The sequence below is a fragment of the Aulonocara sp. 'chitande type north' Nkhata Bay genome, linkage group LG9 (assembly GCF_057382095.1).
Source record: "Aulonocara sp. 'chitande type north' Nkhata Bay isolate Kocher_YH1m ecotype deep benthic linkage group LG9, A_spYH_male_GT1.1, whole genome shotgun sequence".
NCBI classification, from domain to species: Eukaryota; Metazoa; Chordata; class Actinopteri; order Cichliformes; family Cichlidae; genus Aulonocara; species Aulonocara sp. 'chitande type north' Nkhata Bay.
Genome location: NC_141352.1, coordinates 28,911,689 through 28,932,114, shown reverse-complemented (window position 1 = coordinate 28,932,114; position 20,426 = coordinate 28,911,689). Strand labels below are relative to the sequence as shown.

The following is a 20,426-nucleotide window of genomic DNA, read 5'->3' as shown; positions in this document are numbered from 1 at the left end:
TCTTGGAATAAACTACGTATTCTCTTATTGCTGTTACCAAGTTCCTGTGAAAAGCAGATTTTTCCCACTGCTGACTCAGCTGGATCAGGGAGAGTGACAGAGGTAGATATTGAACTGTCAGTGTTTTTATATAACATTAAAGTACCTGAGGGTATGGCACCAAGCACCATTGAGAATTCCCAAACACTGATGGGAAAATTATATAGTGTAAGGGATTCATTGTAAGTAAGTCGTACTCCCTCTTTATTAACCAGCTGAGCCACCAATAGGATCCCATTTTGGACCCAAGTTTCCAGGAAAAGTGATTTATTTTTAAATAAAATATCTCTGTTGTTCCAGATGAGTTATATGTGTGGTGAGAAGTTGTGTTTATAAATGAGGGTCCACGCTAAGAGGACCTGCTTATGGTTTTTCCATATAAAATTAAAGAGCATGCGGTCGATGTCTTTACTAATTTTCACGACAGCGTGTACCAGTTCCCACGAATATCCAACAACCTCGCACAGCCATTGAAGTGGAGTGGACCAACATTCCACAGGCCACAATTGACAATCTGATAGACTCCATGCGACGATGTGTTGCACTGCATGAGGCAAATGGTGGTCACACCAGATACTGACCGGTTCTGGGTCCCCAGACCCCCAATAGCGCAAAAAACTGCACATTCCAGGGTGGCCTTTTGTTGTGGGCAGTCTGAGGTACACCTGTGCACTACTCATGATGTCAGATCAGCATCCTGATGTGGCACACCTGTGAGGTGGGATGGATTATCTCAATATGGCAGATGTGCCCACTACCACACATTTGGACTGATTTGTGACCACTGTTTGGGAGGGATGGTTATATTGTGTATCTGGAATGAATTTTAGGTCTCTACGTCCATCCCATGGGGAATGGGAGCAGTAACAAAGGTGTTGCGTTTATATTTTTGTTGAGTGTAGATCTAAAACCAGTCTAATGTTATTAGAAATGTGTCTGTTTCTCATAAAGCCTGATTGTGTCTCATCGATAATTGTATCCAAGACCTCTTTAATTCTGTTAGCAAGTACTAAAACCATAATCTCATAGTCATTATTGAGCAGACAGATGGGTCTCCAATTATCAATAAGAAGTAAGTCTTTGTTTGGCTTTGGAATAAGTGTTATGAGACCCTGAGTAAGAGTAGGAGGGAGGGTGTTATTCTCTATACTTTCTATGAAAACCTGCAGTAAGAACGGAGCCAGGAGATTAGAAAATGATGTATAAAACTCTGCAGTTGAACCATCTGTGCCAGGAGATTTGTTGGCCTTAAGTGCAGAAATAGAATTACAAACTCCCTCCACAGTCAGAGGGCTGTCACAGAGACTTCTATCTTCCACAACAATAGTTTTTAGGTTTTTAATATTATTGAGAAACAGTGTTGAGACATCCTCATTATAGTTTGAGTTGTACAGTTTAGTATAGAATTTGGCACAGAAATGTGAAATTTCTCTAGGATTGTCAAAGACAGTGCCATTAATATTTAGTTGGTTTTGGATCTGTATTTTTCAAGCCTGAAAAAGCAGAATTTTGTTCTCCCTCCTCCAGCCACCTCTTCCTGGATCTTACAAAAGCACCCTCAGCCTTGCATCGATATATATTAGCGTATTGTCTGTCTTGTTTTAATATTGGTTTAAAATGGAGCACTGTAACAAAAAATAATTTCCCCCAGGGATCAATAAAGTATTCTGATTCTGATTCTGATTCTGATATAAACCGTCCAATTTATTTTGAAGGTCTAGTAAAGTTAATTTATCTTCCTCTGAGATTTCTTCTGGGGATTTCTGGTAATAAGAGGCAATTTTGCTGATCACTTCTTCCTCTTCAGCTTTCCTTGATTTAATAATTTGACTCCCATATCTTCTCAAGAATTTGCATGCTTCAAATTTAAAAAGTTCCCAATTGGTACAAAAGGACTTCTCTGTGTTAGCTTTATTCCATAATGAGCCATTAATTTATTAATCTACATTCTAACCATTTTATCTTTTAGTAAGGAGTTATTCATTATTTCTTCTAAGGAGTCAAGTAATTTATCATTTTCAGATTTATTATTGTAACCATATATATTTGCTGTAATGAAAGTACTGTTATTGTGTCTAATTATTGAACAAAGGTAGTGTCTAGTAGTAGCGACTGCTGTCTCCAGGTAGAAACAGCAGTGATACACCTGCTGCTGTCAGACCTGCAGGTATCAGGCTGTGATGTTTTCCTTTATAGTGGACAGAAATTATTTTTTTGGAGTGGCACAAATAATTTGTGTGGCATCTTATTGAATGCAGAACAGCTGATTGTTCTGTAAATTGTTTGAAATGGTTATAAAAAAGGGGTAAAAGGTAAATGGCTGCAAAAACTTTGTTGTTTGCAAAACTTTTGCATATGATTTTAAAATTGTCAATTAATATTTGCATGTAAAATTATGAAATGTGATTCATTAAACATGTTTGTGGTTGTTACAGTAAAATATATAACTTTTTCTACTCGGATTTTATGTTTTTGTCTGATTTTAGATCAATTGTGTCAGTACAGTATGTCAAAATGAGAACATGACTGTAAATTCAGACATGTGAGGTTGTGCTGAAAAGAATGATGCCAAACAAGGCAAAGTAAATCGTTTGTAAAGGTGAAATATGGAGGTAAAATCAAAAGTAGTTAAAATTGGCCAATTATCCCCTGGAGCCCAGAGGGTTAAACGTTTTTTTTTTTTTTAAGTAACGCTATAGTTAGTTTTCAAGTAATTAATTACTTTTAGAATCCTGTAACTCAGTTGCTAAGTTACTTATTTGAAGAAGTATCTAGTAACTATAATTAATTACTTTTTCAAAATAACTTGCCAACACTGTTTATAAGGAAGTGAGTCATTCGCAGGATTTGTGGAGCGTTCTGATGGTGAGAGATAGCAAACCACAGATCGTTCTATTGAGAGATATGGAGCCAGAGAGGCAGAGGAGAGGTTCTGTCATGTGGAAGTATTTTCAGTAGATTTTGGTCAGTTTTGGTTGGGTTTGCCAGTTTTGTGTTCTTGTTATTTGTTTTTTTGTGTTTATTTTATCTAAAAATGTAAAAACCTTAAATTGTCAAAAATCTGCTTTTCATAATATAAATATCATGAAATAACTTTACAAAGACTTCCATTTGACTGTTTACATTTAATGTAATAAAAAAATATTTTTAAAGTAATCTCAAATGTTATTCTACAAATGTGCAGCAATTTAATGTGTTTATTCTTTTTAGCTTATAGTCTGTGGAACCCAGGACGACCAGATACCTGCATCTCTACCAGTTTCTGTGCACTCCAGCCTTCTTTTTACAGCACAGTGTTAACTTTATGACCTTTCACAGCACCTCTGGAATCTGGATGACCGACACCTGACAATCAGGATGAACCGTGTGTTTGGCTGATGTTTGTTTTTCTTTAAGAGTGTTTGTAAAGCACAGCACAGACAGACATGCGAATCGATCAAACTTTTCTACAAAACGTTATACCAGTCCGGGTCAGGAAGGGCGATATAGCACGGACCCGTCAGATGACTACGCCGGATGGAAACATAACCGGAAGCGTCCCAGGGACTTTCCCTTTGACCTTCATCCTGGAACCGACCTTTGACACTTGGATGTTGGCTTAATTTTTACCCAAAGAGAAGTTTGACCCTAACAAAAAAACACGATACTGTGATACTTTGATGTTTTTTTCAAATAATTTGGAGCGAGATTTATGTGACTGTTCATCTAAAATCCAGCAGAGAGTGAAAATACAAGAACTGCTGCAATCCTCTGCATTAATGATCTCTGTTTCTCTCTTTCTGTGTGTGCATGTGTGTGTGTGCGTGCGTGCATGTGTGTGTGTGTGCGTGTGTGCTCACAGAGGGGAGGTCACAACAGGAGTTCCCTGAGTTGACACGTATGAAGCATAAAGTCAGTTTGGAGCAGTTGGTAAACACAGAAGTACATCCAATCTTGACTAAATTTCTTGTTTATCTACTTCATGCACATTGCACGCACAAGAATCCAAATCTCTGTATCACAATGATTTCATTAAAGCCTTATTATTTTATGGGGGCAATATCACATATTACCGTAGATCATTAATAGGGAACAAAAAAGAAGGATCACATCGGCAATGTTGCTGGGAGACAGAAGTCTTGACACGTACTTATAACTTAAACCACAAAAAACTCAGTTACAGCTGGTAAGATTTGTGGTATATACCAGACTTTCACAGTCTGCATCTTTACAGGGTTGTTTTCTGCTTTTGTTCACTCCTAGTGTGATTAAAAAACAACAAACACAGAGCCCACTAACTATTAGCCGCTTTCCCCCCTAAACAGTCAGTTGACTGAGAGAAATGCAATCCATTATTGTGAACGCTGAAGGAGATGTGCTCCAAGGTCAAACTTATATTTCCTTAACTTACATCCTATGTTCTGTTTAATTCCGGCATCCCTTCATGGCTTGATGGAAAAAATTGGTTAAACCATTGCTCAACTTATGTCTGAATGATGGCAGATAATTCTGATGAAACTGACCCCGTAAGAACTTTGCAGCTGAGTCGAGGGCTCGTGGAAATAAGGTCAGGAAGTGTCCGGCGTGACTGCGCGTGCGGGCGTCTGACAGACACACTAGTGCAACTCAGAGTGTGAGCAGCAACTCCTGTATACTAAACATAAGAAAAGTAATTTGTAGTGCTTCTCTTTTTTTAAACCGAGATTCCAGGGATCATGCTTATATGGTTTTCTTTTATTCAAAAACAGGTTAGTTTAGCGATCGTGTAACTGTGTCCTTGACCTTTTTACCGGCTTGAGAAGTTGGTTCCCTGGTGCAGATATCTGGGATGGTTCAAACGCCGAGTCTCCAAATGCAAACAAAAGGTTATTTTACACGTTATTTCTTAAATGTGTATAAATGGGATGATGACGATAAAAGTAATAAACAATAAATGTAAATCTGTTTTTTTAACTTTGCAGACTCATTTACCCACTCCAGTGACAGCGATAAAAAAAAAGATCATGACTTTAAAGAGATTATGAACAAAATGCATTACATTTTGTTTTTTGCTACATTAACAACTTTTCCAACTCTGATTCTCTGCAGGACCAACACGGACACCAGTTTAGACTGAAATCCAGTTCCGACGGCACACGCAACATGTTCAAGCTTGCACGGAGGCATCTTTCTTTCAGCTTAACGAGTGAACCGTCAGCTCGTTCAAACACACGTTAAAGTGCGTTTGGCTCGACACCACCGAACAGAGGCAGCAATATAACATAGCTAACATTAACAGTGCAGTGAATCCTGCTTGTGCCGTGATATTCAGGACTGCAAACCGAGCAGCATCACTGACTTTCAGCTTGTTGTGTTTGTGGATATATGACTGACTTTAATTATCCATAAAATCATCACATTCTCTGTAAGATTAAGGTCGACTATTGAACAGCGAATATTTTAAAGGCTTTAAAACCAAGTCAGTACAAACATCACTAATGTCACATAACTCTGCCGACATGTGGCCAACAGTAATGCTTTAATGTTCTTCATTATTAAACATTTGCACATAAATAAGTGACATAGTATTCAGTAAGGCGAGTTTATTTATATAGCACAATTCAACAACAAGGTCATTCAAAGTGCTTTACAGAGACATTAAAAAACAAAAATAAAAAGCATGATTTAAAATTGATTAAAAAGAATTTAAGCTTAAAAGTGTGGATTTGGTGCTTTATTCTATAAAGACACATCTCCTGGATGCACTGGTACGCATCTTCAGTGATGTATCCTAGGGTCATCAGGTGTTTCGGGTCTCTCTCTTTTGGCCACAGCTTGTATGATGTTGGAGACATCCTCATCAAACTTCTGCCACTCGCTCTGGCTGCTGGCTGGGGGCCACTTAATCCGCTGTTGTGGAACTACACTGCTTGGATTGGAAGAGTCCTGTGCATGGAGGGACTGGGCTCTGTGGGGTGCCTCCTGGCCGGGCTCCTCCTGCGTCTCACCAGGTTCAGGACCTGTGCGTTGCACCTCACTCTCCCGCTCCAAACATTTCATTCTAGCCTGATGGACATTTAGGCCACGCTGGTTCTTGCACAGCTTGCCGCAGATACATGTCTTACTCGTAGTCCTTTCCATTGCATTAGTCGTTAACCTTAAGTCCGTCCGATTGGAGACCTCATCCTCCCCCCCTCTCGGGGTCTCCTGGGGGTATCTTTCTTTAGGGCTTTCCATAGCTTTTTGGGTGCTTTCTCGCGAAAACTGCAGACCGGGATGCTAGCCCACCCTGCCCCTGGAGCCGTCTTTCCGAGCTGTCATCTGTCTCTCCAGTCGTCACCAAACTTTCTTGGTTGTCACCTAGACTCTTCCTAGGCGTCACTGGCTCAGCCAGAGTTTAACTATAAAGACACATCTCCTGGATGCACTGGTACGCATCTTCAGTGATGTATCCTAGGGTCATCAGGTGTTTCGGGTCTCACAACATCATACACCCTCGCCCAGGCGACCCAGCCGGGGGTGATCAGGCCCCGACTTGCGTACCAGTAGCTACCCACGGATCAGCCCTCTTAATCCACAGCCACCTTGTGGCTTTCTCTGCCGCTTCACTCACAGCCTGGATGGCCCTCTTCTTGGCTGCCCCAGCCACGCCCAGCCGGCCTAGGACTTTGCAGAGTGATCGTCCTGCAAAGCCCCTACAACCCACTTCTATGGGCTCATAGAAAGTCTTCCAGCCCCTTCCCCTGCACTCTTGCACTAGTTCCTGGTACTTTCCTCGTTTCCTTTCATTAGCCTCCTCAATCCGCTCTTCCCAGGGCACTGTGAGTTCCAGCATGATCAGCTGTTTTGAGGCCTCAGAAATAATTATCAAGTCTGGCCGGAGTGATGTTTTTGCAATGTTCTGAGGGAACTTTAGTTGTTTACCCAGGTCAGCCTGTAGCTGCCAATCAGAGGCTGTGTTGAGAAGGCCAGTTGTCAAATGTGGGCGCACCTGGGGTTTCTCTCCAGCCTTAATAAAAGAGATTGCCTTCCTCGGAGCATGATGATGCTTGCTGGTGCTGATTGCTGAGGCAATCTTTTCAGCAACTACTCTGAGCACCTGGTCGTGCCGCCAACGATACCGACCATCGGCCAGGGCCCTTGGGCAGCTGCTAAGGAGGTGTTCTAGGGTCCCTCTTCCAGAGCACAGGGGACAGGCAGGTGTCTCGCGCTTTCCCCACAGATGGAGGTTTGCTGGGCTTGGCAGAGTGTCGTATACTGCCTGCACTAGGAATCGGATCCGGTGGAAGTCTGCCTGCATGATGTTTGCCCAGGTGACCTTGCGCTGCAAGGTGCCCTCCCACCTTGTCCATGCTCCCTGCCGCTCAAGGCCTACAGCTCTGCTTACTCGCTCCTCCTCCACACCTGCTCGGACCTCTTCCTGGAGTAGCTGGTGTCTCTCCTTTCCCTGTGCCCTGCTGACCTGGGCCTTTGGGACGTACCCCAAGCCTGCTCCCCCTGTTGCTAAGACCCCCATTAGTGTTTTCTGCCTTAGGCGTGACTCCGCCACCTCAACTGCCTTCTCAGCCTTCCACTTTCTTCCTGTCCTTACCTCAATGCCTGCTGATGCCACCTTGCAGTCTTTAGAATCTCTGTACTGTAGGGCTTCTCGTGTGCGAGCCACCTTGAACTCTTCTGTGAGACCACTGAAGGGTAACTGCACGCTGTTGCTTGTCCCATACAAGGCAGCGCTGGTGAGACTGCGGGGAAGTCCCAGCCACTTACGAAGAAAGCCACTGATCTTTCTTTCAAGGGATTCCACAGTAGTTATTGGAACTGTATAGACAAGCAAGGGCCACAGGATTCGGGGCAGGATGGAATGCTGGTAGATCCAGGCTTTAAATCTTCCAGGCAAGCCGGACTTATCCACCTTAATAAGCCACGCTCCCAGCTCCTCATTTGCCTTCTGAATAGCAGTAGAGTCTTTCAGGCTGGAGTCAAAGCGTTTCCCCAAGCTCTTAACTGGTTGTTCCGTTATGGATGGAATAATGGTTCCTGAAATTGAGAACCGGAACTTGTCCGTCACCTTGCCCTTCTTCAGTACCATCGATCTTGACTTGGAAGGTTTAAAACTCATCCTTGCCCATGAGATGAGTCTCTCAAGACCTTGCAAGATCCACCTACACCCGGGAACTGATGATGTTGTAATGGTGAGGTCATCCATATAGGCTCTGATAGGGGGCTGACGAACACCTGACCTTGTTAACGGCCCTCTGCACTCCACCTCCGCAGCCTTTACCACCATGTTCATTGCCAGGGCAAAGAGCGTAACTGAGATGGTACAGCCTGTTATTATACCTTTTTGGAGTCGGTGCCAGTCTGAAGTAACTGCCCTAGAAGTGACCCTAAGCCTGAAATTGGCGTAATAGTCCAGGATTAGGTCCTTGATCTTGCTGGGGACATGGTGGAGGTGCAAAGCATGCTCAACCAGTTTGTGTGGGATCGACCCATACGCATTAGTTAGGTCCAGCCACAATACAGCTAGGTCGCCTCTCTTCTCATGTGCTTCTCTTATAAGGTGTGTAACTACACCTTATAAGAGGTGTAGTTCAAATGCAATTCAAATGCAATTCAAAATGTAATTCAAATGCAGCTGAGAACAGGTGAGTCTTCAACCTGGATTTAAACATCACCCTGCGCGCCACCTTTTCCATCTGCTGCCCTCAGGGAGAAGGTACAGGTCTATACAGGCCAGAACATCCAGACTGGCCAACAGCCTGTATCCACAGGCTGTGAGGCTCCTGAACTCTCTGCCCCCCTCTCACGGACAATAACCATATCCAACTTCTTAATAGCAATGAACTGGTCTGCATTGGTGCATCATATCTTTATTCTCTTCCCCCTCCTGCCCCCCCCCCCCCCTCTTTCTTAAATAGATAACTATCATATCTGATATCATATCTCACAGTACAATAATATTGAATGGGTTGCATTGTTGTATTTTGTCATGTTTCTCAGGTCTTTGTCTGAATTTCTACGAACATTATTGCTAAGGATTGTCTTATTGCATTGGAGTCACACTGGGTTAAATATGTACACTTGGGTTTTAAGGGGTATTTATTATTTTCTTCTTTTTTTTTTTTTTTTTTTTTTTTTTTTGGGTTGTATGGAAGCCCCAAACGCAATTTCATTGTTCTTGACAATGACAATAAATAAATAAATACTAAATACTAAATAAACTGAGTGTTTCAGCTGATCTGAGGTTTCTGGGAGCTTGTTCCAGATATATGGAGCATAAAATCTGAATGCAGCTTCTCCGTGTCTGGTTCTGACTCTGGGAACTGATAAAAAAAATGGATTCAGGTGACCTGAGGGATCTGGAAGGTTCATACTGGGTCAGGAGGTCACTGATGTATCTTGGTCCTAAACCATTCAGAGCTTTATAGACCAGCATCAGAACTTCAAAGTCTATCCTCTGACGGACAGGCAGCCAGAGTAAAGACCTCAGAGCTGGACTGGTGTGGTCCACTTGTTTGGTCTTAGTGAGGACTCGAGCAGCAGAGTTCTGAATGAGCTGCAGTTGTCTGACTGATTTTTTTAGGTAGACCTGTAAAGATGCTGTTACAATAATCAAGCCTACTAAAGATGAATGCATGGACTAGTTTTTCCAGGTCCTGTTGAGACATCATAACAGTACTTACTTTTAAACGTTTACACTTTGGCTGCTCCGCTTCCACCGTTTTTTTCGGCAAAATTATCCACACCCACCGCCGCGCTATGCAATCTGGGATATGTTGGGCCACGAAGTCTACACCGACACATCCTTAGAATTCAGGGAAATGAAGGACACATTTGAGGGCCGCATTTCGAGCAGCCTTCGAATTGGGACAGCCTTCGTCGCGTTGCTGTGACGTAATCGGCCTTAAAACGCGGCAGACCCTGAATTGGGATACAGACCAGGAGTGACATGTTTAGCCACATGTTCTCCTTAAGTTGCTGGCGGTCTGAGTGGTGTCCAAGAAACGATGTGGGCTTCATAGATAATTGGCAAATCTTCTGGAGGAAACCTGGTCTTGTTAGGAGAGACGGCATCCATCCCACTTTGGATGGAGCAGCTCTCATTTCTAGAAATATGGACACATTTATTAAACCCCCTAAAATATGACTATCCAGAGCTGGGACCAGGAAGCAGAGTTGCAGTCTTACACGCCTCTCTGCAGCTTCTCTCCTCCTGAAACGACAGCTTCAACACATAATCTGTTATTAGACTATTAAATATTTCACTTTAATGTTGCAACTACGCACTCACTTCTGTCTTTAAACAAAATAATATTTTCCAGTTACAGAAATTATGAAATCCAAACTAAAGTGTTACTGTTGCTATATGCATTTACTATAAATAATCGATGATGGTGCTGACATGAAGGAAGAGAAAGTTACAGGTTGCATCCTTTGAGTTTGTCTCTGTGCCTTTGGGCGATTTTTATGACAGATGTTTCTGTTCAATTCTTAAATCAACTTTTCAAAACACAAACACTATTTTAAAGCTTTTAAAGAGTAAAATATTAATGATAATTATAATAACAGTAATAAAAACAAAAGCTCTCAGATCCATCAAACCAAGCAGCAGAGAGAACAACAAGTGAAGATAAAACTTTAACCTTGTAGACTTCATTATGTTCCAGCTGCTCTACAGACGCTGTGACCTCGAACTTAAGCAGGCCGTAAAGTATGTGCAGCTCAATAACTTCATAATTACACCCTGTGTAATTATGAAGTTATGAATTATGAAGAGCAAAGATATCCTCTAAATCAGCGTAGCACATGTGCAGCTGCTGGGATTCACTTAAGCATTCGGCTCGTCGCTGTTGCAGATTTTTCTCTCGCTGTTCTGGCTCACAGCGCTGCAAGCACAAAAATAAATATCCCCAAAGGTGTGAAAGAGAGCTAATTAGTAAGAGTATTGTTACTCTCCCCAGGAGTAGTCCAGCAGTAGAAATCAGTCCAATGACAAGGTGTGTAACATCTAGCAGGGTGACAGAAAAACCCAGGGTAACTTCTAAGGACCTCAACGTCTCTCTCACATTGCGTTTTTTAAACATGTTTCCATTTGTCACTTCAGTCTTTACTCTGAAATACAGGAAGAGAAATCATGGCTGAAACAACTTCTCATGAAACCAGGGGTGTGGTCCAACAGTCAGTTTTGGTGAGGAACAGGGGCGTCACTAGGTTTTAAGGACAGGGGGGGCTTAACCCCCAAGAGATGTACACGACATGAACGAACGTAGTGAATGAGCACAAAATTTCACAAACAGAAAACAAAGACTGAGAAATTGTTTTCCTACTTTTTTGGACAGATTAAACATCCTAGGCCACCAATAGATCTATTGTTTTATTTCAGTCTGCTTTATAATACAGTACAACAAAAAAACAGAGGAAATGTGTTTGCCGCATCAATAACAAGAAAAAAAACTGAAAATAAAAAAGTAAATTTTTCTGGCTGCAATCACCAGTTACTTGGTGGGTGGAAGCATCAAAGAATGACGTCTGTTTTTAAGAGTGGCAAATCGGTCAATCACTCTGTTGTGACTCAGATGCTGAATCGTGTCTTTTTCAATAGACATGACTGCAAGACTGTGAAGTCTTTTCTGACCCATTGTTTGACGCAGCCAGGAGTGCAGCCGACGCAGTGCACTAAAGGACCGTTCGCACGAGCAGCTGCTGACAGGCACTGTTAGGGCAACTTGGATGGTTGCCTTCAGAGAGGGAAACATGTCTGAATCAAGGAGGTCGTACACAGACAACATATTTTTGGGTGGACATCCAGCCTCTGTTTTCCGGGTAAGAAAGTTTCTGGCCACCAGAACCTCCTCTTTTTTCAGGTCAAGTCTGTAGTGCTTTGCAAGTTCATTCAAGTGTGGTTCACTCAAGAAGTTCTCAGATTCAGGACTACATGCCTGGACACCTTTTAGCAGCCCTGCATCTACACTGCAAAATCTTTGATCAAGCTCGCCAACCATCCGATCCACACAAGGGAAAAGTAACTCTTTTTTCAATGTGTCTGAGTTGTTCAATTCAGTGCGTGAACCCACAGTTGCCTCCAGGACAAAATCCTCCATTTTCCTCTGTTTGTGCCTTGTCTTGGCACCTGGTTCAGGGATACTGTGGGTGTTACACAGGGCCTTGGTTTTCTCATACAGCTCTGTAGCAAATGCATCTGAGTGTTTTCCCTTAATTGTGTCACACACAGCTTGTTTGCAGATAAACGCTTCTGCCAGGTCTAAAGTCTCTTTCTGCAGGAATTTGTGGAGTCCTTCGGTTACAGACAGAATCGACTAAAACATCAGTAGTGCATAGACTGCTGAGAACTTGTAGAGCTTTGCTCTGAGACCAACAGCTATGGGGGATCCAATTGCAGATAGGCACTCCAAAATGGCAGGCAATGTCTCAAGAACTGCACTGATTGATCGCAACTGACATGCCCAGCGAGTGTTTGAAAGTTGCACAAGCTCAGTTTTTGTCAATCCAAGCTTTGCCTGAGTCTCCATGAACTTATGATGATTGACTAGGGAGGTGCTGAAGAAAGAATACACACACTCCAACAAGCTGAAAAGCTCCACAGCCTCTGGGACAGCCTTGCAAGTATTGCACAAAACCAGGTTGAGTTGATGAGCATAACAATGCACATAGATAGCCTCAGGATGAAGCCTTCTAAAATGTGCTTGTACACCTCCAATCATGTCATTCTGGGATGTTGGTGAGATATACTGTGCATTTGATGGGGGATTATGTTTTTGAAGAAAAGCATCAAACTCCTTCAAAAGCTCCATGCACGCAAGAAAATTCCCTCTGTTGGGGCTGTCTTCACCTTCATCATGGCCACGAAAAGGGAGTCCCTGTCTCCCTAACATAGAGGTGACTGCAACAATTCGTCTGAGATACTCTCTTCTTTCGACTATCTCACTCACATTTGCAGTTGCTATCACCTGTGCAACGTTTCCCTGTTTGCTAGTTCCCTGGTAGCTTTTCCATGTAACAACACTGTCCTTATGTGTTTGTGCCATCTCATGCTTGCCAAAGATGACTAAAGCTTTCTTCCAGTTCTTGCAACCGCTACTGACCAAACTATCATGTTTGATGTTTTTGCCAAACACTCTACATGGGAAGCAGAAAGCTGCATTCTGGTTGACTGAATATTCTAACCAGTTGTGCTTTTCAAACCAGCTGTGGTTAAATGCCCGCTTCTGTGTACCAAAAGTATCAGCTGGATAGCTCTTCAGCTTCACCTGTCTGGGCCTTGTGTCTTTGTTACCTAAATCAAACCCTGTAGTAGAATGAGTTGCTGCAGCTGCTTCATCATTTTCCCTCTCTTGGCCTGTTTGCTCTCCTCTCTCTGTAATAACTTGATCTTCCTCTGCCTCTCGATCTATTTGCTGCAGCTCCTCTGTCTCTCCTTGCTCTCTCTGACTTGAACTTGCCTGTTGACCTTTTTCTCCCTCAGCCTCCCCTTCTGCCTCACCCTTCAAGATACATTAAAACATACTGAATTGTAATGTAAATTGCTAATATCATGACTTCTGTTGCTTCCAAATATTTTGAAGTTACAAACATTATATTTTGAGCACGCATGTGACTAAAATGGTTGCAATTTAAAGCCCTGAAAAATATTACTAAATTACTTGAATTGAAGTAATATTAAAATAGAACTCTCAAAAATATGTGAGTCAGGCTAATTTGACTTATATATATATATATCTCTCTTTGCTCTCTCCACTTTCTAACCTTGACTCTCCTAAATAAAAGCTCAAGTTAAACAGGTCTTATATGTTGTACCGTGACTGAAATGTTTCATATTTCATATCCATATTGAGTCCCATAAAATTCTAATCAGACTGTCTGCATCACAAATGACTCCATCCTTTGACTCACCTCTCCAGCAGACGTCTCTCCCCTCTGCCTCTCTGTGCTCCTCTGCCCTGACTCCTACAGGTTAATGGGGATGGAGTGATTATTATTATTTCCACTGATGATAACCATACCACAGCTCGATTTTTCAGAGCTAAAACGAGTGACAGAAATTAACATTATGCTAAGAATTTAACTTAGTGCGCTAGCCAGGTTTTTATTTATCAAAATGGGGAGCACCTGGTTCATTATTTACATGGGACTCCGCTGTTAGCTGGAGCTAACTAATTGTTACTACCAGCCAGTGATGAAGACTTACTTTCTTGGAAAACTTGCGTATATCCATGATTTCTTGCCGTTTGCCACATGCACGCTAGTGTTTCTGCAGGTGTATACGAGCGGAGTGTAAAGTAGCAGTGAAAACGAGGACTGGATTTTCAGTCATGTGGATGTCCCCTGTGAACAACTGGAACGGATTGGATAACGAAGCACTGACGCTACCTTAACAATGTAAAGCGAAAGGGACCAACCGAGTTATGATCATATTTGTGTGAATAGCGACAGGTTTATATTATTATTTCTTTAGACTCATATTCCTGCATCTTTATATTGAATTTGTCTGCAAGTTCTGTAAAAAAACAAAAATCGAATAAGTTTAAAAAAAAAACAAAAAAAAACCCCGCCAAATTATTTAGGGGGGCTTAAGAATATTTTAGGGAGGCTTCAGCACCCCTAAAATAGGCCTAACGACGCCACTGGTGAGGAACGTTCCTAACTGAGAGAAGTGACCCAGAAGTATCTGTGTAGCAGCCACAATGAATCGAGATCATGAGCTTTATTAACTGATCCAAGTCTCTTCTTTCATCTTCTGTATTATTCAGTTTTCATTGGTAATGCCCATTATTGTAATGCTTTTTTACGATGAGCAAAACTTTATTTTACTTTGGGTTAGCTGGGATAAGTGATGGATGGAGGGAATTTTACTTCAGCCACAGAAATCCTAAACAGGAAGGAGGAGCAGAGTTACAGTGGATCACTATCCAGCAGGGAAACAAGATTTATTTCAATTTCTTGGCAAAGAGTGAGATTTACGCAGTGGGCAAATTAGAGAGATGACACCATCAGATCCCGAGCCCTCCATGTGTTAATCAAGACACTGCTGCTGTGCTACATCCATAAATAATGAATAAATTAGGAGCTAAAGCTAAAAGGACAGTTTATTTGTACCATCTTCATGTGAACACATTCAAGAACATCACAGATGAAAGAAACATTAAAAACTTCCACACTACACAAAGCTAGAAAAATAGTTTCTTCCTATATGTAGAAAAAACAGAAACATCGAACACCTCCAAGACTCTCTTTGAAAGAACTAAAAACCTTTATTCTCATGGTCCAATCATGAGTGAACTCCCCGATGAAGCCTTGTGTGCTAAAACATGTCAGAGTTTGAAAGGTTAAACATGAGTTTCCAAAACGTTTTGCTGGAGAACAATGAACTATTTGACTGAGTTTCAATTATTTACAGACGAGCAAAACCAGGGGTCCGTTCTTCGTACCTCGCTAAGTAGGCTAGCTGGATTTGATTGTTGACGATTTCACGTGATCCTGGATCGTTCGGTTCCCCGAAGCTCATCCGGGACTTGCTGTCATAGCAGCAGGGCCGTAAGCATAAACCTGCTCGGGAGCAGGCTTACTTTATGTAAACAGGATTAGATCGCGGCCATGCAGGTATGTCCGCTTCATTTATACGAAAGCAACAGCGATATTCCACCACTGTTTCACCATAAATAAATAACATCAATGTAACTAAAGACAATGCAGCACTTGATCCTTTTATTGATTTCACACAGATACATACAGGTCATTTCCTAAAAAAGGGAAATGTACTATTAACATTCTATTACGTGTATGTGATTATTACAGATGTAATTCATATTTCACAGTAGTAATTGTAAATCACTCCGTGTAATCAAGATGAGAGACCACGGCTATAAAAGCGAAGGTGGATTTGGGAAGCCTGTCGCAGCCATGTCCTGTCCGTATATGCAACCAACCCATTGAGGAAGGTGCAAGATTGATAAGGAGAGTCCTCAGAATTCAGCGTATATTGCGGGACAGACAGGATCCTTCAGCTCAGCGTGACACTGTGCTCATTGAGAGATATCGATATTCCCGTGAGGGTATTATTTACCTAACCAACTTGTTGACAAGGGGGTGCAGGACCACCACCTGTCTTTTTTTGCTCTGCCCTTTTCTTGGTTGCTGTTATGAACAAACTAACAGACTATTACAGGGTCTCTTTCCAAGAGACGAAAAGCAATATAAGAGATAATTAAAGCTGCAAGCAGCGTTATGAGGGCCCTCGCACCCCCGGCACGTCGAGCCACTGCCAACACCTCAAACCGGCACGTCCGATGTGATGTCACATTGATGGATTTCATGCTTTTAATCACCAGCTAACATTTCATCTTATTCAACCAGGATTATAGTCATGCCACTAGGTGGCGCTCTAACCATTATTGACAAATAGCATAACAAACATTTCCAAGCTCGAGTCTCATCACACCTGCGACCTTTGGGAGAGATTGGACATTGTGTTTTTTAGTGACAGCAGATTACTGCTTTTTGCGAGTGATTGAAACTCTACGTGCCGCCATGACCACCCCGTTTCCCTGAACGGAAAAAGCTTCGCAATTTAACATCACAAAGGTCTTTAGATTCTACACACTGAAGAATGCTTCAATATGATGAAATCCCTTGGAGGAGTTCGTCAAAGTATGAGGCCTGAAAAGGGGGGAAAATGTCATCAAAATTACACATTAATTTTAAAATGGCTGACTTCCTGTTGGATTTGGGATATTGCTCCAAGAGACTTTTTTGTACACCTTGATATCTTACACAAGCTTACCAAGTGTCAGACTCATAGATGAAACACAGAGCAGGGGCTGATGTTTTGAAATATTGTAGGGGGCGCTGTGGAGCCATTTTGCGCTATTCAAGGAAAATGGTTACATAACAACAATGCCTTCATCCATTTGGAGGTGTGTGCCAAATTTCAAGCCTCTATAAACTTTCCAAGCCCCTCAAAAGCCACTTCATCTTTCATGATGAACCGCGTTGCCACCAGGGTGCGCCGTTCAGTTTAAAGTCACAATTTTTGCACTGAAGCATCACGAGGGACTGATGGTGATATTCACTGCTTTTGAGGTGGCCACGATCAACCTGTGAAAATCAGTCCAACAAAGTTAAAGCCATGACATTTCCTGTTGCCACTAGGTGGCGCTGTCCGTATTTCCGACAATGGGCATATCAATCTGTTCAGGGCGGGTCTGACATCATGCCTGTAAAGTCTGGTACTGATCAGACTGGATTTCATTGAGTTATACTAATTTGTTTCTTCATGGCGTGACATCAAAGTTAGCCATGCTGCTGGGGTCACACCCTTTCGTGAAAAGTCACAGTTTTCACTGTAACCCAAGACCAACTCCTTAAGGCTTTCCTGGAGAAATTTGAGGCTGCAGATGTCACCCATCACAATACTGTACCCCAAAGTGTAAAACATGACATTTCCTGTTCCCACTAGGTGGCGCTGTCCTTGATGTCAAATATGGCAGTTGAAATATGTTCAGGGGTGGAGCCTTATCATATGTGTTCACTTTGGTCAAGGTCAGAAAATGTATGACAAAATGAGAGGCAATAAGATTTTCATGGCGAGTCATCGAAATTCGCCATGGCGCCACGGCCTCATAGTATTGTGAAAACTCAAAAGCTCCGCAATTTAACATGGCACAAGGGTGTAGTTGACACTGTCCAAATTTGAAGCTTATACGACCAAATCCCAAGGAGGAGTTCGCAAAAGTTCGAGGCATGGAAATGGCAAAATTAGAGCCAAAATGTCACCTTCTCTTCCAAATGGCGGACTTCCTGTTGGGTTTGCGTCAATGGGCCCACTGACTTTTTTGTTCGTCTTGGCATGATACACATGTGTGCCAAATTTCATACATGTAGCTCAAACGATGTGGTCGTAGGGCTGCATTTAACAAGGCATAGGTGGCGCTCTAGAGCCATTTCCCAGTGCTCATATGTAAAACCATTAAAATACAAAATTTTTCACCAGACCTGGCATGTGTGCAAAATTTCATGAGTTTTTGAGCATGTTTAGGCCCTCAAAAAGGCCCTTGTTTTGCCTGAATAATAATAATAATAATTAAAGCTGCAAGCAGCGTTATGAGGGCCCTCGCACCCCCGGCACGTCGAGCCACTGCCAACACCTCAAACCGGCACGTCCGATGTGATGTCACATTGATGGATTTCATGCTTTTAATCACCAGCTAACATTTCATCTTATTCAACCAGGATTATAGTCATGCCACTAGGTGGCGCTCTAACCATTATTGACAAATAGCATACCAAACATTTCCAAGCTCGAGTCTCATCACACCTGCGACCTTTGGGAGAGATTGGACATTGTGTTTTTTAGTGACAGCAGATTACTGCTTTTTGCGAGTGATTGAAACTCTACGTGCCGCCATGACCACCCCGTTTCCCTGAACGGAAAAAGCTTCGCAATTTAACATCACAAAGGTCTTTAGATTCTACACACTGAAGAATGCTTCAATATGATGAAATCCCTTGGAGGAGTTCGTCAAAGTATGAAGCCTGAAAAGAGGGGAAAATGTCGCCAAAATTACACATTAATTTTAAAATGGCTGACTTCCTGTTGGATTTGGGATATTGCTCCAAGAGACTTTTTTGTACATCTTATTATCTCCTATAAGCTAACCAGGTTTCAGACTCATACATAAAACACAGAGCTGGGGCTGATGTTTTGAAATATTGTAGGGGGCGCTGTGGAGCCATTTCGCGCTATTCAATGAAAATGATCACATGCCAACAAAGCCTTCATCCATTTGGAGGTGTGTGCCAAATTTCAAGCCTCTATAAACTTGCCAAGACCCTCAAAAGCCACTTCATCTTTCATGGTGAACAGCGTTGCCACCAGGGTGCGCCGTTCAGTTTAAAGTCACAATTTTTGCACTGAAACATCACGAGGGACTGATGTTGATATTCACCGCTTTTGAGGTGGCCACGATGAACCTGTGAAAATCAGTACAACAAAGTGTAAGACATGACATTTCCTGTTCCCACTAGGTGGCGCTCTTCATATTCCTGACAATGGGCACATCAATCTGTTCAGGGCGGGTCTGACATCACGCCTGTAAAGTCTGGTACTGATCAGACTGGATTTCATTGAGTTATACTAATTTGTTTCTTCATGGCGAGACATCAAAGTTCGCCATGCTGCTGGGGTCACACCCTTATGCGAAAACTCACAGTTTTCACTGTACCCCAAGACCAACTCCTTAAGGCTTTCCTGGAGAAATATGAGGATGCAGATGTCACCCATCACTATACTGTACCCCAAAGTGTAAAACATGACATTTCCTGTTCCCACTAGGTGGCGCTGGCCCTTATGTCAAATATGGCACTTGAAATATGTTCAGGGGTGGAGCCTTATCATATGTGTGCTCTTTGGTCAAGGTCAGAAAATGTATGACAAAATGAGAGGCAATAAGATTTTCATGGCGAGTCATCGAAATTCGCCATGGCGCCACGGCCTCATAGTATTGTGAAAACTCAAAAGCTCCGCAATTTAACATGGCACAAGGGTGTAGTTGACACTGTCCAAATTTGAAGGTTATGAAATGAAACCCCAAGGAGGAGTTCGCAAAAGTTCGAGGCATGGAAATGGCAAAATTAGAGCCAAAATGTCACCTTCTCTTCCAAATGGCGGACTTCCTGTTGGGTTTGCGTCAATGGGCCCACAGACTTTTTTGTTCGTCTTGGCATGATATACATGTGTGCCAGATTTCATACATGTAGCTCAAACGATGTGGTCGTAGGGCTGCATTTAACAAGGCATAGGTGGCGCTGTAGAGCCATTTCCCAGTGCTCATATGTAAAACCATTAAAATACAAAATTTTTCACCAGACCTGGCATGTGTGCAAAATTTCATGAGTTTTTGAGCATGTTTAGGCCCTCAAAAAGGCCCTTGTTTGGGGTGAATAATAATAATAATAATAATTAAAGCTGCAAGCAGCGTTATGAGGGCCCTCGCACCCCCGGCGTGTCGAGCCATGCCCAACACCTGAAACCAGCACGTCCGATCTGATGTCACATTGATGGAATTCATGCATTTAACCACCAGTTAACATTTCATTTGGTTCAACCATGAGTATAGTCGTCCCACTAGGTGGCGCTCTAACCATTATAGACAAAGGGCATAACAAACATTTCCGAGCTTGAGTCTCATCACGCCTGCGACCTTTGGGAGAGATTGGACTTTGTGTCTTTGAGTGACAGCATATTACTGCTTTTTGGCCAGTGATTGAAACTCCACGTGCCGCCATGACCACCCCGTTTCCTTGAACGTAAAAAGCTTCGTAATTTAACATCACAAAGGTCTTTAGATTCCACACACTGGAGAATGGTTCAATATGATGAAATCCCTTGGAGGAGTTCGTCAAAGTATGAAGCCTGA

General features: G+C 42.4%; 1 protein-coding gene and 1 pseudogene across 1 annotated transcript; both read right to left on the bottom strand.

Moving 5' to 3' along the window:
• Positions 1–5,187: 5,187 nt before the first annotated feature.
• On the bottom strand, positions 5,188–8,425 carry LOC147322310 (uncharacterized). Its single transcript, XM_086306848.1, has one exon. It carries the CDS (start codon positions 8,285–8,287, stop codon positions 6,521–6,523), a length of 1,767 nt encoding a protein of 588 aa, XP_086162974.1. The 5' UTR covers positions 8,288–8,425; the 3' UTR covers positions 5,188–6,520.
• A 2,669-nt stretch (positions 8,426–11,094) lies between these two features.
• LOC147322309 (zinc finger MYM-type protein 1-like) lies at positions 11,095–13,255 on the bottom strand (annotated as a pseudogene).
• Between the last annotated feature and the right edge of the window lie 7,171 nt (positions 13,256–20,426).